The sequence below is a fragment of the Pygoscelis adeliae genome, unplaced genomic scaffold (genome assembly GCF_000699105.1).
Source record: "Pygoscelis adeliae isolate BGI_AS28 unplaced genomic scaffold, ASM69910v1 Scaffold145, whole genome shotgun sequence".
Classification (NCBI taxonomy): Eukaryota; Metazoa; Chordata; class Aves; order Sphenisciformes; family Spheniscidae; genus Pygoscelis; species Pygoscelis adeliae.
The window spans coordinates 725,966-739,190 of record NW_008824866.1 but is presented as its reverse complement, the minus strand read 5'-3'; the positions used below and the strand labels follow the sequence as shown (position 1 = coordinate 739,190).

The 13,225-nt window shown below is 40.7% G+C and overlaps 1 protein-coding gene across 1 annotated transcript in view; it reads left to right on the top strand.

Annotated features, from left to right (window-relative positions):
- The first annotated feature begins 459 nt into the window (after positions 1-459).
- POP1 (processing of precursor 1, ribonuclease P/MRP subunit (S. cerevisiae)) overlaps positions 460-13,225 on the top strand; it is a 24,089-nt gene continuing 11,323 nt past the window's right edge. Inside the window, exons 1-10 of the mRNA XM_009324439.1 lie at positions 460-511; positions 1,954-2,130; positions 2,980-3,155; positions 6,091-6,339; positions 7,764-7,851; positions 8,165-8,340; positions 8,960-9,210; positions 9,344-9,437; positions 10,235-10,346; positions 11,316-11,435. Coding sequence (XP_009322714.1) covers positions 460-511; positions 1,954-2,130; positions 2,980-3,155; positions 6,091-6,339; positions 7,764-7,851; positions 8,165-8,340; positions 8,960-9,210; positions 9,344-9,437; positions 10,235-10,346; positions 11,316-11,435 — 1,495 coding nt within the window. The remainder of the gene's footprint in view (positions 512-1,953; positions 2,131-2,979; positions 3,156-6,090; positions 6,340-7,763; positions 7,852-8,164; positions 8,341-8,959; positions 9,211-9,343; positions 9,438-10,234; positions 10,347-11,315; positions 11,436-13,225) is intronic.

Here is a 13,225-nt window from a genome sequence, read left to right as displayed (position 1 = left end):
CCCCCCGCCGCCCGCGCTCCCCCTCCCCGCCTGGCCGGGGCCCTTCCCCGGCGGCGGGAGCAGAGCCTGCCCGCCTCCAGGTACGGCTGGGGCACCCCCTACCCAGGGCCGGGGTGGGTGACCGCGGAGGGGGTGTGTGTCCCCCCTCAGGGCCGGGGGTCCCCGTCTCCTCAGCCCCGGCGGCCGGCGAGGCGTGCCCGTTGTGGGAACACCCCTGGGCTTCCTCCCCTTGACTCCTTTAGCCATGGTTCTCCTTAGTACACGTTTTTCTGCGCCATCCCTTCGATGGCACAACAAATCCCTGTCCGCCCGCTGCGGTCACTAGTCTTAAAATGAATGCGAATGTTATACCCCGTCCTGTGACCTCCCTCCTCTTTCTGTCAGTCCTGGGAGCCGCAGGAGGAGCTGGTTTAGCCAGCTTGCCCTGTGATAAATGCGCTGTTTTTCCATCAGATCGGCATGCCCAACCAATTCGCCTTTTGGCGCTTGTGGCTCCTGTATCTATGGAAGAGTATTGGCAGGAGGCAGCAAGGCGCTTCCCTAAAATGGCAGTGTTGCTAGGTCGTTGCTGGAGTATTTTGTACACAGGTAACCTTTGCAGCTGAAGACTGAAGGATCCTGTCAACCTGTACGCCAGATGCTTTTTTTGTCTGTGTGTTTTGACCTGCATTCTGTATGCTTCAATTGGACTTTGATTTCCATACCTACACTCTCCCCCCATTTCATGTTTTTATTTTGTTATCTATATTGTTTCTGGGGGGGAAAAAAAGCACACACAAGAGCAGGGCCTGTCACTGTGAGGCCTTCAGAAGTTGACATTTTGCATCTTTGTGGTTGAACAAAAAACTGCTGAAGTGACACTGTGTTTAGGGGGCTGAAGAGTTCCTAAGCAGACAGAATGACACAGCAAATTACGGTCAGCCCTGTCTGAAGATTTTGGAATATCATTACAGGAGCACTGCCAGATTAAACACATTTTTCTGACTTTATTTGTAGCAGGGAACTTCTAAGATTATGTGGTGATATTTTTCTGTCCTGTTAAACAACATTTTCATCCATATAACATTCTTCTGTAGTGTTAGTGAGTATCTCGGTTTTACAGGGCTATTTTGTAGAAACAGGAAAAAAAAAAACTAAATAGGAGTTATAAAACTATGGATCTACATAGTACCTGAAATAATTTAATTTTTCTTTAGGTATCAAGTCAGTCACTGTCTTTTGAAACAGTCTTCCATCTTGTGATTAAAATAGTCAGTTCCTCCATTCGTAGGCTAACTTGATAGTGAAAGGGTGTTTTTGTGATATGAGTTAATTGCTGTCTAGTTATCCTCTGATGATTGACTTGGGCTGTAGGTCTACACAGATTTGCTGGCTGGGGCAGCATCCATCTCTCCCAGCTATTTGCTTCTCGCCTTCACCTCACTGTCTGGACGGTGCTGCTCTCAGCCATCTGGAGAACCCAGATCAGGGAGTTATTCCACATAAAAGCTAATTTCTATTTCTACCCCAGATTATTTTTTCATCTGAATTACTGCAGTTCTGCATGATGTGTGGTTGCGTCGAGGCTGCAACAGCATTGCTGCTGAACATAAAACCAGCTTCATGCTTATTTGAAATGGAAAAAGGAGGTTCCTTGACATTTTAAGTTCACATAAATTGAGGCTACTGGAGGTAGATCTGCTCCTGGCTGTTCGTTATGCCAATGATAGCATTTTTGGGACAATGTGATAGGCTTGTTTAAGAAGCTGATCAACCTGAAAACTGATTTTTTTAATCTCTTGCTATAAAAAAGAACTTAATTCTTCTGATTTCTGATGGCTTTTTCAGGTACATATATTAAATATAATAGGAGGAATGTGCAATGCAATCTTATGAGGAAAGACTGTGTATAGTTATCAGTTACTCAGACTGCTTTGCATTTCTCTTACCTCTTTTCATCTCTAAACCCTCCAGGAGATGTTCGTTCTGAGCAGCAGTATCAGCAGCAGAAATTTTCAAATCAGTCATCTGGGCCTTCTTACAGGAAAGACCAGTATTTTCCAAAAGGGCAGAATAGAGGAGAGAGAGGCAGAGGAAGAGGAGGATGGCAAGGAGGACGTGTTTCTGAGGAAATGCCGAAATACATAACAGGTTTGTATATAAGAAAAAGGTCATAATTTATATGTCCAGGGCAACTTGCTGGTGATTGTTTGCTGTCTTTCTTTGGTTTTGTGCAAGAGCAAAATTAGAACAGATGCTATGTTCTGCTTTTCCTAATTTTCTCCGAAATACAGAGGTAGTTGTGTACTGGAATGAATGACCAGCTGTTGTTCTATGAGTCCTTTCAGATTTCTGAGTTGAAAAGTTGCACTTTCTTGTAATGAGGGATATGCATTTTGGTTTCTGTTTGCCAGCAAAATGGGTACTGACAGTCATCTGTTTTTAATGTAGCTAGTGCAACTGTTTCTGCCCATGATGTGAGTTAAAGACAACTTTTCATCTAACAGGACATTTATCTAGGAGAGCAGATTAGCTTTTCAAAATGTGGCGGTGCTCTGATAGTAGATACACTTCCATGAGCATAAAACAAGACCAACCTCTGGATTTTTTATTTTATCATTTTAAAACAGTCTGTAATATGATTACTGCTTCCTTTTTTTTTTCATGCTGAAGTTTTTTTCATCTCTCTGAATACCATCTGAAAAGATTGCTACTCTAATTTAATAAAGAGGTACTCAATGCAAATAGGACTTGTTGGTTATACCACAGCTTTCAGATTAATTCGTGTGTAAGTATTTGCTTAATCATATCTGTAAGCTTCAGAATATCTAAAGAATTGAAATTTCTTCAGTAATAGTATACAGTATTTACTTTTATCTCAAGAAGTCATTAGACTGATGTACTAGGAATACTCTGCTGGAATTCAGTAATTTACGTACAGTGTCCCCTTCTTTGATTTTTGCCATTTGTCATGCTCTGATGCAGTTCTTTTCATTGCAGTGTCTACCTTTGCTCAAGCTCGTGCTGCTGAGATCAATGCCATGTTGAAAGCAGTTGCGCAGAAGTCTTCAAACTCTCTAGTTTTCCAGACTCTACCTAGGCACATGCGAAGGCGAGCTATGAGTCACAATATTAAACGCCTACCCAGGCGGCTCCAAGAGATTGCCAGGAAAGAGGTATAAGTGTGTTTTATAGTATTTGACTGACTATATACTGGGCATAGGTAATGCACAGTGTTCAGCTGTACATTTATTAATGTTCAGACCTGAGTTTATCTGCAAAACTTCCCTGCACACACAGGTTCTCAAACTTTGACTGACGTTTGGATTCAAAATGCAGGAACACCTCAGTTTTAGACGGTAGCTCAAGTAGATCTCACTAACCACTTGGCTTTGTGATTATTGGACATCTTGGAAAAGTTATTAGAGTAGTAATGATAAAAGGGTCCACTGCAGGATGCGTTGTTCAGGCAGTGCATCGGTCCCAGGTGATCCAGGAGTCCTCGATAACACCTCTCTGCCTTGCACCCCACCACAGCTGTCGGGTGTGACCCTGCTGGCCTCAAGCCAGTATAGCCCATTCATGACCAGCATGGTGGTTCAGGTGTTACAGCTCAAACATGGGAGCTACACTGGAGTTGTTGGCAGGCTGCAGGCAGCTTAAGACTTACTAATTGACTGTTCCTGGTTGCTCGTGAAACTTTCTCATTTTGTGGCAGTATCTCAACGTTTAGTCAGAATGCTCTTGTGGAGTTGCTTGCTCCTTAATCACTGTGGACTTCCTGGATGTTTTTAAAAAAAACAGAAAAAAATTGGTTCTTTTTTTTTATTGTGAAATGATCTGTCTGATGTTTGGCATTGATCACTTTATCGTCTCTAGACACTTCTTAAAGTGGTCAAGAGAGTTTGCTTTGTAAGTTTTCTGTGTATTAAGGTTGCCTGATGAACATATTTCTTGCATTCTTTTTTCCCTTGCGTTGTCTTTAAGTTCTTTGAGAAGACTGAAGGAGACTGAAGGAAGGAGGCATGGGCTATTTTGTGTAGTTAGTTATGGGCTCTATCCTTGTTAAATAACCTAGATTTCTTTAATGTTTATGCTTGGTTCTTTTGTGTCCTGCTTTAACTCCTTTCACATGATAGCGTTTCTAACTTCTCTGTACATGCTCACACTTATTCTCCCATCCTTGTTTCCACTCCTTGTATGATTCTTGGATTTTTGAGATTATTTAATTGGCCCTGGTGCAGCTGTATTTCTTCTGCTATGTTTTCTCTCCTCAGGTCTTTTGGTGTAGTTTGTGTGTTTGCACAGGCTGTTTTGTTTCATGTTTTCTTGCAGCTTGTCATATCTCCTGAGCTATTTCCGTTTGTAAAGGTTCTGCCTATTACTTTTCAGTGTTTGAAGTCTGCTTCTTCAAAGTTAACTGTTCTGATTCTGATGCATTTTCTTCCTTTTTCTTAGATCCTTTATCATGACCATTTTCATCCAAACATTTACCTGGACCATCTCTTATCTCTTCAAAAGCTTAAAGACATATATTTTTCGTCTACAATACCACATCCCTTTTTCTCTAATTGTCTTTCTGAACCAATCAGTCACATACCATTGATCCAGTGGCTTATATTGCCTACGCTGTCATGGAATGATGGGTCTGATGGGAACAATTTATTTTTTTTTGTGCATTTCTATTTTGATGTCGTGGGTTGCTTCCATGTTTTCTGTGCTCTTGGCAGTCATCTTCTAGTATTCTCCTTCCTTTGCTATTCTTATAACCAGTGGTCTGTTGTCAACTATTCCTTGGTGAGTTTTCAAAGGACATCCTAAGAATTTCTTTGCATGTCTTATAGTCCCTATTTCTTTCTGCCACTTCTCTTCACAAAAAGACAAATCAAACATTGATTGAGAGAGTCAAGCCTTCCTCTCCAGCCGTGCATTCACCCATAATAATTCAGGCCTTGACTGGCTATTTATCAAGAATTTGGTCACGACATCGCCACAGTCCTTTCTTGTTCGCTTCTACACATTGTAGAATCCTTAGGGTCCTACCTGGCAGTCTGAGAGTCCGTACTGCTTCTGTATGAGCGCAAATCTCCAGGTGTTCCTAATGTCATGTTCATTTGTTCATGTGGAAATATTGATGTTGGGCAAAAACTTCACACAGGAAGTAGCAGATCTTACTGTTCACTGGTAAGTTTCTGAATGTGTGGGAATTTTGGTTTATCTATAGGTTCCAGTCAAACCTTGATGCGCTTGTGTGGATGGGGCTTGTGTATAAAGTTTCAGTGTTTAGTTAGCCTCAAGAATTATGGACAACTAACATCAGAATAAAACTAACAGAATAAAGTATAACTTAATGCTAGTGCTTCCTGTATCCTTATATATGTCAGCCTTTTTCTTCCACAGAAGTTTGTCCTTTTGAGATTTTTATAACCAGTGGTCTGTTGTCAACTATTCCTTGGTGAGTTTTCAAAGGACATCCTAAGAATTTCTTTGCATGTCTTATAGTCCCTATTTCTTTCTGCCACTTCTCTTCACAAAAAGACAAATCAAACATTGATTGAGAGAGTCAAGCCTTCCTCTCCAGCCGTGCATTCACCCATAATAATTCAGGCCTTGACTGGCTATTTATCAAGAATTTGGTCAAGACATCGCCACAGTCCTTTCTTGTTCGCTTCTACACATTGTAGAATCCTTAGGGTCCTACCTGGCAGTCTGAGAGTCCGTACTGCTTCTGTATGAGCGCAAATCTCCAGGTGTTCCTAATGTCATGTTCATTTGTTCATGTGGAAATATTGATGTTGGGCAAAAACTTCACACAGGAAGTAGCAGATCTTACTGTTCACTGGTAAGTTTCTGAATGTGTGGGAATTTTGGTTTATCTATAGGTTCCAGTCAAACCTTGATGCGCTTGTGTGGATGGGGCTTGTGTATAAAGTTTCAGTGTTTAGTTAGCCTCAAGAATTATGGACAACTAACTAACATCAGAATAAAACTAACAGAATAAAGTATAACTTAATGCTAGTGCTTCCTGTATCCTTATAAATGTCAGCCTTTTTCTTCCACAGAAGTTTGTCCTTTTGAGATTTACTTCAATATCCTCTCTTTTAAAAACAGGCAGAGAAAGCTGTACATCAGAAAAAAGAACAGTCAAAGACTAAATGCCGCAAAGCTAGAAGGCGCCACATAAATTTGGTAGCAGAGTTTAATCGCAGGCAAAGAAAGAATATTTGGCTGGAAACGCATATTTGGCATGCAAAGAGATTTCATATGGTAAAGAAATGGGGATACTGTTTAGGAGATAGCCCTACAGAGAAGAGCTACAGGGCTTGTTACCGAGCCATGACAAAACACTGCCTTCTTCAGGTACCACACTTACATCTTTCTTGTTTGTTTTCTTTGTTATTTTGCCAAGGTGAAGTAATCAACTGTTCAGTTATAATTAATATTTCTGTCTCTTTGAAATACTGTTGTGTCAGCTGTTAATAACTGCTAAGTATGAAATGAGTGATTTCGTAATTGTAATGAAGTATCAGAGAGAATAATATGAACCTTTGAAAGAGTCTTATGGTAACTATGACTGAAATACTGCAATTTCAGTCTGCTCAAGAGCTGAGCAATTCAATGAATCCCTGCATCATCTTCCTGAGCAGGATGCTATTGAAGACAGGCGCTTTGTTCCATGTTCCTCCTTGGGCGGGAGTGTTGATCTGCTCGAGGGTAGGAAGGCTCTGCAGAGGGACCTGGACAGACTGGATCGATGGGCCAAGGCCAGTTGTGTGAGATTCAACAAGGCCAAGTGCCGGGTCCTGCACTTCGGCCACAACAACCCCATGCAGCGCTACAGGCTTGGGGAAGAGTGGCTGGAAAGCTGCCTGGCGGAAAAGGACCTGGGGGTGTTGGTCGACAGCTGGCTGAACAATGAGCCAGCAGTGTGCCCAGGCGGCCAAGAAGGCCAATGGCATCCTGGCCTGTATCAGAAATAGTGTGGCCAGCAGGAGTAGGGAAGTGATCGTGCCCCTGTACTCGGCACTGGTGAGGCCGCACCTCAAATACTGTGTTCAGTTTTGGGCCCCTCACTACAAGAAGGACGTTGAGGTGTTAGAGCGTGTCCAGAGAAGGGCAACGAGGCTGGTGAGGGGTCTGGAGAACAAGTCTTATGAGGAGCAGCTGGGGGAACTGGGGTTGTTTAGCCTGGAGAAAAGGAGGCTGAGGGGAGACCTCATCGCTCTCTACAACTACCTGAAAGGAGGTTGTAGCGAGGTGGGTGTTGGCCTCTTCTCCCAAGTAACTGGCGAAAGGACGAGAGGAAATGGCCTCAAGTTGCACCAGGGGAGGTTTAGATTGGACGTGAGGAAAAATGTCTTTACTGAAAGAGTGGTTAAACATTGGACCAGGCTGCCCAGGGAAGTGGTTGAGTCCCCATCCCTGGAAGTATTTAAAAGACGCGTAGATGAGGCGCTTAGGGACATGGTTTAGTGGGCATGGTGGTGTTGGGTTGACAGTTGGACTCGATGATCTTAGAGGTCTTTTCCAACCTTAATGGTTCTATAGTTCTTTTTGGTCTGTTTGGCTTGAGAGGCAGGTTGGCCCTCAAATGAGAAATGCCTGACAGCTCTCCTATAACTAACAAATTTAAGTTAACAAAGAAAACTCGTTTGTCTTTGGCACAAATTTTAGTGAATGAAAAACTACTACTTCAGTGTAAATCATGAAGGTCTGTCTGGTCCTTCCTTGCCAGGCTCACTTTCAAGAGTTATTCTCACTTTACCACTATCCTGTTGTTTCAGGACTTATCATATTATTGTTGCCTGGAGTTGACTGGTAAAGAGAATGAGCTTCTGAAGCAACTTGCTCGAATATGTAGCATTGACACAGGTAAATTTTATGTAGTTCAAAATAAAGTTAAGATTCTGAAGAGACTAAAGGATGACCCATCCTTTTCCTTTTTTAATATCCTACCAATCTCAATAGTAGTAACAGAGTTGATACTGAGTTGTGATTTTGGTTGAAAAATATAATTAAAACGTCTCATAGTAGGACTAGACATTCTTATTTTCAGTTGCTTATTAATAAACTAGTTGTGGTACATGTTCTTTCTTTGATACTGTTCAAGCAGCCAGACTGATTTCAATTTTTTCTTTTTAAACAAGAGATTATTTGGGTTTTCAGTAAGTATCTTCTTCTTTAGGATTAACATTTGAAGAGGCTTGTTGTCTGTCTGGAAGATTTGAGGGTTCTCTGAATCTTTACCGAGCAGATCGCTATCCTGAAGATATGCTTGGTCCTGTTACATTTATTTGGAAACCCAGGGATGGGTCTGAAAACAGGCAGTTGTGGATCTGGATGCATCCAGCTCTCAAACAGGTATTTTTTTTCTTTATAGTTGAACTCTGATTTCTTTACGCATTGTACATTTTTAATGCTGAGGATACCTTCTGAAAGGTGTAGAAGAGCTGGATGTAATACATGGCTTTAGGGATTAAAAGTTGGAAGACTGTTTCCACTCTAACAATATTTATGTTCTGCAGCTTGTTTTTATACAGCTTGTACAGAAGGTGCATGCCTCTGGGTTATTTTTAGTGTTTGAGCTTGTTAAAAGCTTTCTAGTGTCACTTGCTTCAGGATACATTTGCAATATGATGTTGCTTGATTCACATCCTTCCCACTGGTACCGCCTACAGGCTAAGTTTGGTCTCATCACAGATAATCATAATCTGATACTTAGCTATGAACTTTAAAAAAAATAAGTAAAATTTTGTGCCCAGCAATTTTTCTTACATTAATTTGAATGAGAGTGAATTCTTAGCAACATTCAGTATTACTTTCAACTCTTGATAGTAAGCCCTGGACTTCAGCAGAATGAAGTTTATTCCTTTAAATCCATATAGGAAAATAAAATAGTAGAGTGTAATTCTTAAAACTGTACTTAAGCTTTACAATGCAATTCTTATCATCCTAATCCAAACTTCTTATTTTTCTTAAGGACATGCTGAGAGAGTTAAAAGCAGTTTTTCAGTGTTCAGAGCTTGAAGAAATCTATATTCCTGAGCCTATTACAACAACAATTCAAGAGGAAAAACAAATGGATGTTGTTCTGAGCCTTGGCAAGAAAAGAAAGAAGGACGATAAAGAAGGAGAGAAGGCTGTGCCAGTGAAAAAAATAATTGGTGACGGCACTAGAGATCCATTCCAGTCCTACTCTTGGATCTCGCAGAGTACTGGCATTGTGATCAGGTTTGTTCATAGTAGAGTCAGAAACTGTGACTCTTAACCAGTTAATGTAGCTGAATTCTGGCTTAACGCTACTGGGGAAAAAAATTGTGTGTTGTATGATTGTACAGTCACCTGAAATTTTCCTCTGTTTCAGTGATAGAACTATGGAGATTCTCAGATATCGGCTGATTGGCCCATTATCACACTCCGTCCTTACAGAGACCTTGAAAGCTGCTTCTCTCCAAACAGTAAGGAAATTGGCAGTTTGGATATTAGTGTAATTTTGATAAGGTTTCTAGAATGTGCAAGCTTGTTTTTGCTAGAAAGAATCGTAAACTATCTAGCCTTACTTCTTATAAAGGCTAACCTATGTATTTCTACTCTGTTAGCTTAGCTTTATTGAGCTACTTGACTAACGCCGATCTCAGGAAGGACTCCTATCTGGATTTTAAGTGGGGGTAGGAAGAAAATAGAAGCAGTGGTGCTCTTGAGCAGGCTATGTAATTTCTGCTGTAGTGATGTATTGTGCTGAGAGGTCCAGAATAATTGATATTCTCTTTGACAAACCATAGATCGTGTTTCTCGAGCAATGAGCTAGAGCACCTAGAGCTAAAAGGCAAGACATATAAGGTATGGAAAACTTTTGTGTTTTCAGTCAAATATGTAATTTCTCCAGGGTTTAGTATTTTGTCCACCTCCTGGCACATAGCATCGCTGTGGTTTTAATAGGGTTTTTTGTCTCTTGCAGTAAACTTGATGAGGCCGTGAAATCTGGCCTTCTGTAAGAAATAATTAACAACAGAATTAGGAAGCATTGTGGATTGCTTTGTTTATTTTTGGAACACAGCTTTAAACTGAACAGGTTATTTGAGGATTACTGTAAGGTGGAGTATAGGAATAGACTGCATCAGGAAAAAATTATTTTGGTTTGAAACTTGAAGAGGAAGAAAGCAACCATAGTGATTAAGGCAAACTGGTAGTGAATTCATACTGATAGAAAATACTGAATGACCAGTTGAGTTTAATTAGATGTGTTGTTTTCCAGGAGATGGCAGATTCAGAGACAGAACTGAATAACTGGTGGGTAGAAAACTGCAAGGACTCTGAAAAAGTATCTCTTCATCAACGCCAAAGTGCTATCTTTGAGCTATTAGAAGGTATTTGGGCATGTGGGTGCTATGGGAGGAAGGGGAAACTCTTAAACTCTAGTGGTCAAAACTGGCATGCTAATAAGTTGACTTCAGTTTGGAAATGCTGATTTTTTGCTTGATCAAGAGAGAGATGCCATTGAGCATATGCTTAGGTAATTACTGTGGCACGGCAAGGATTTGCGAAATGTTACATTACCTTTTTTTAAGGGAATTTTAATCCTCTGTGTAGTCCAAACTCTTAATAGATAAACTGAATCTTGTTTCTTACTTCATGAACTTAGATTTGAGATTGCTGATGGGATCTACAGTATGACGTATACTCTCTCTCTCCCCCCCCCATACACACCAGATTAAGGCAGTAAGTTGTACAGTACCTCCACAGATAAAATGGTAGACTCCTACCCAAAGTGAAAGTATTATACCTTGCTTTATATATTTTTGTTTCTAATGAACAGTTGTATATTTGGCTGAGTTGTATCATAAAATTAACAACATCTCCTCACTTTCTAGCACTGAAGCAGGTAAGGAACTGGCTTTGGTAGATCTCACACTATACTTGAGCTATCCAATGTGAGGCAGTTAAGCAGAGATGAGGTAAAACTTTCAAAAAACATTTTTTTAATTTCCTTTCTCTGGAAGACAAGTATAAAACAAAGGTTGTTTGTTCTTTAAGAGACGTGCCAAATGCAAAGGGTGAATTGAGTCTGTAAATTGTGAGAGTGACCTCACTTCTATGCTAAGCATAAATGTAATTGCAAACTAAGTCTTACGCTGCTATTGTTGTCTTTTGTTACTGGGCATTTAAACAGGCATTGGTGAGTTTTCAAAACATGTTAAATTGAGTACTCTGGATTGCTTCTCTGGCTTACAGTGGTGTCACATCCCTGCAGGCAAAATGCACAGAATAGTAGTGCAGAAAAAGGTCACAACTTAATTGGTGGTTTCACGGCAATGTTCATCTGTGTATTTTTAAAGGGATAAGTTCACCATCAGAAATGCCACCAGGTACAATACTGGGCCTCACTGTTGGAGATCCTCGAGTCAATTTGCCAAAAAAGAAGACAAAAGCCATGCCAGACTTTGAAAAATACCAAGGTAAAATGCCTTGCTTGTATTATGCTTGCCTTGGAACTGCCAAAGGCAAGAGATTCAGTTTCTCTCTTTGTTTTTGTTTACTGTCATCTTCTACTGATTGTCTCTTGCTGTTTTCCTCTAGCATGCGATTTCAGAATGTTTCCTTCCCCTTTCCACAGCCCCTGGCAGAACAGAAACAGCTTGAAAGTTGCATAGGTTTTAGAACAGCAATTGTGAGGGAGGGACATGCACCAAAGCTGGTCTTGTGCTCAGTGGAAGCCTCTGTCTGACCATACAGATGATCCAGGTTCGAATCCTGGCAAGGCCAACCAGGTGCTAAAAGCTACTTAGTAAGTTTCTGTTTGGTGTTTAGTCTTCCTGATGCTGTTTATCTCTCCAAGAAGATATCTACTGCTCTGGTTTATAGTCCTACAATGATGAAAGGTGCAATTCCACTGGAAAAAAAAAAAATACCACTGCAAGATCAGCATTTCAGATGGCCAAGATGCTGGTTATGTTGAAAAATTAAAGATGCAAGTGTGACTTCTGAAACTTTCATTTCAATGCTGACTTACACAACATCTCAGTGCAAAATTCAAATTCAGTTGGATTTGAATATCCTTGAAAAATGTGCAAGAGTATATACAGTATACAGTGGGATTTGTGTACAGTGCTGTGTAGGCGTTTCCAATTAGGTTGACTGGACACAGGCTGCCTCACCTAATATGAGAAACCTAATAACCAGCTAGCAAACAGTAGCAAATAGGACAACTTGAAGGTCCAGACACTTGAAAATACTTCATTTCCTTGGTGGTGTGTTTGCAAGATGCTAGAATAATCTAGCCTTCCTTTCACTTAAATCAAGTTGAACACCTATTTCAGTTACTGTCTTTTAGCTCTCTGCACAACTTTCTTATTTGGATTTTCTTACATCCTCCTATTCTACCCTCTATATCTAGAACAGCCTTTCTCCTGTTAATTAATTCTGCTCAACTAACTTTTTCATCATTAATGTTCCTATTGGAAATGCTGCAGCATACATGACCTCTACTTTGGTTCCCTCCTTCTGAGAAGTAAGGTGAGCTGTATAGCACTTGTTTATAGATACTGGTTTGAGCTGGTAGAGGAGTTAGCAACTTCAAGAAGTAATTCGGCTCCCCTCATTTTGCTTGTCATGTCTGTGAAGATGTGTTCAAGAAGGCAGGATCAGTAGAAGGCATCTAGGCCTTGGAAATGTCTCATAGTAGTTTCTCTCCCACTGCCAGAGCTGGATGTCCCTCAGGAAGGAGGGCCATGGTAAAGAGGTAACGATGTAAGATAGGGAGTCAAGAGGAAGAAAATACCTATTCCTTTTTTCCTTTGGCTGGCTAGAAATGGCCATCTTTAAGATCTTTCTACTAGAGGTTATCCTTCACTTGCAAAAAAATCTCCTAAACCACAAACATTCAGAAAATCTGTTGTTGCTTTCTGGTTCCTTTCTGAGTATGTTTTTGTTTCATCATGAACTTAAAACTGCATCTTCCCTCTCTGACTTTTATTGGGAGAGGGAGAAGAACCTTGATCAGCTAGCAAGGAAAGGTAAAGGTAAACTGCATGATACCTTCTAATTTAGGTTCTGCTAAAGGACTTGATGTTACACAAGCACATCACTACTAAATAAGTTGAGCAGGCAGAAGGATGAAAGAAGACAGACGATACAGCTGTCTTCTAGTAGAAAATCAAAAAGATATCATAGTAAGGGAGGAGAAAAGGAGAGGCAAGCCCTCCTACAAGAAGCAGTTAAGGAGAGAATACGGGGAACTAATGGTTCA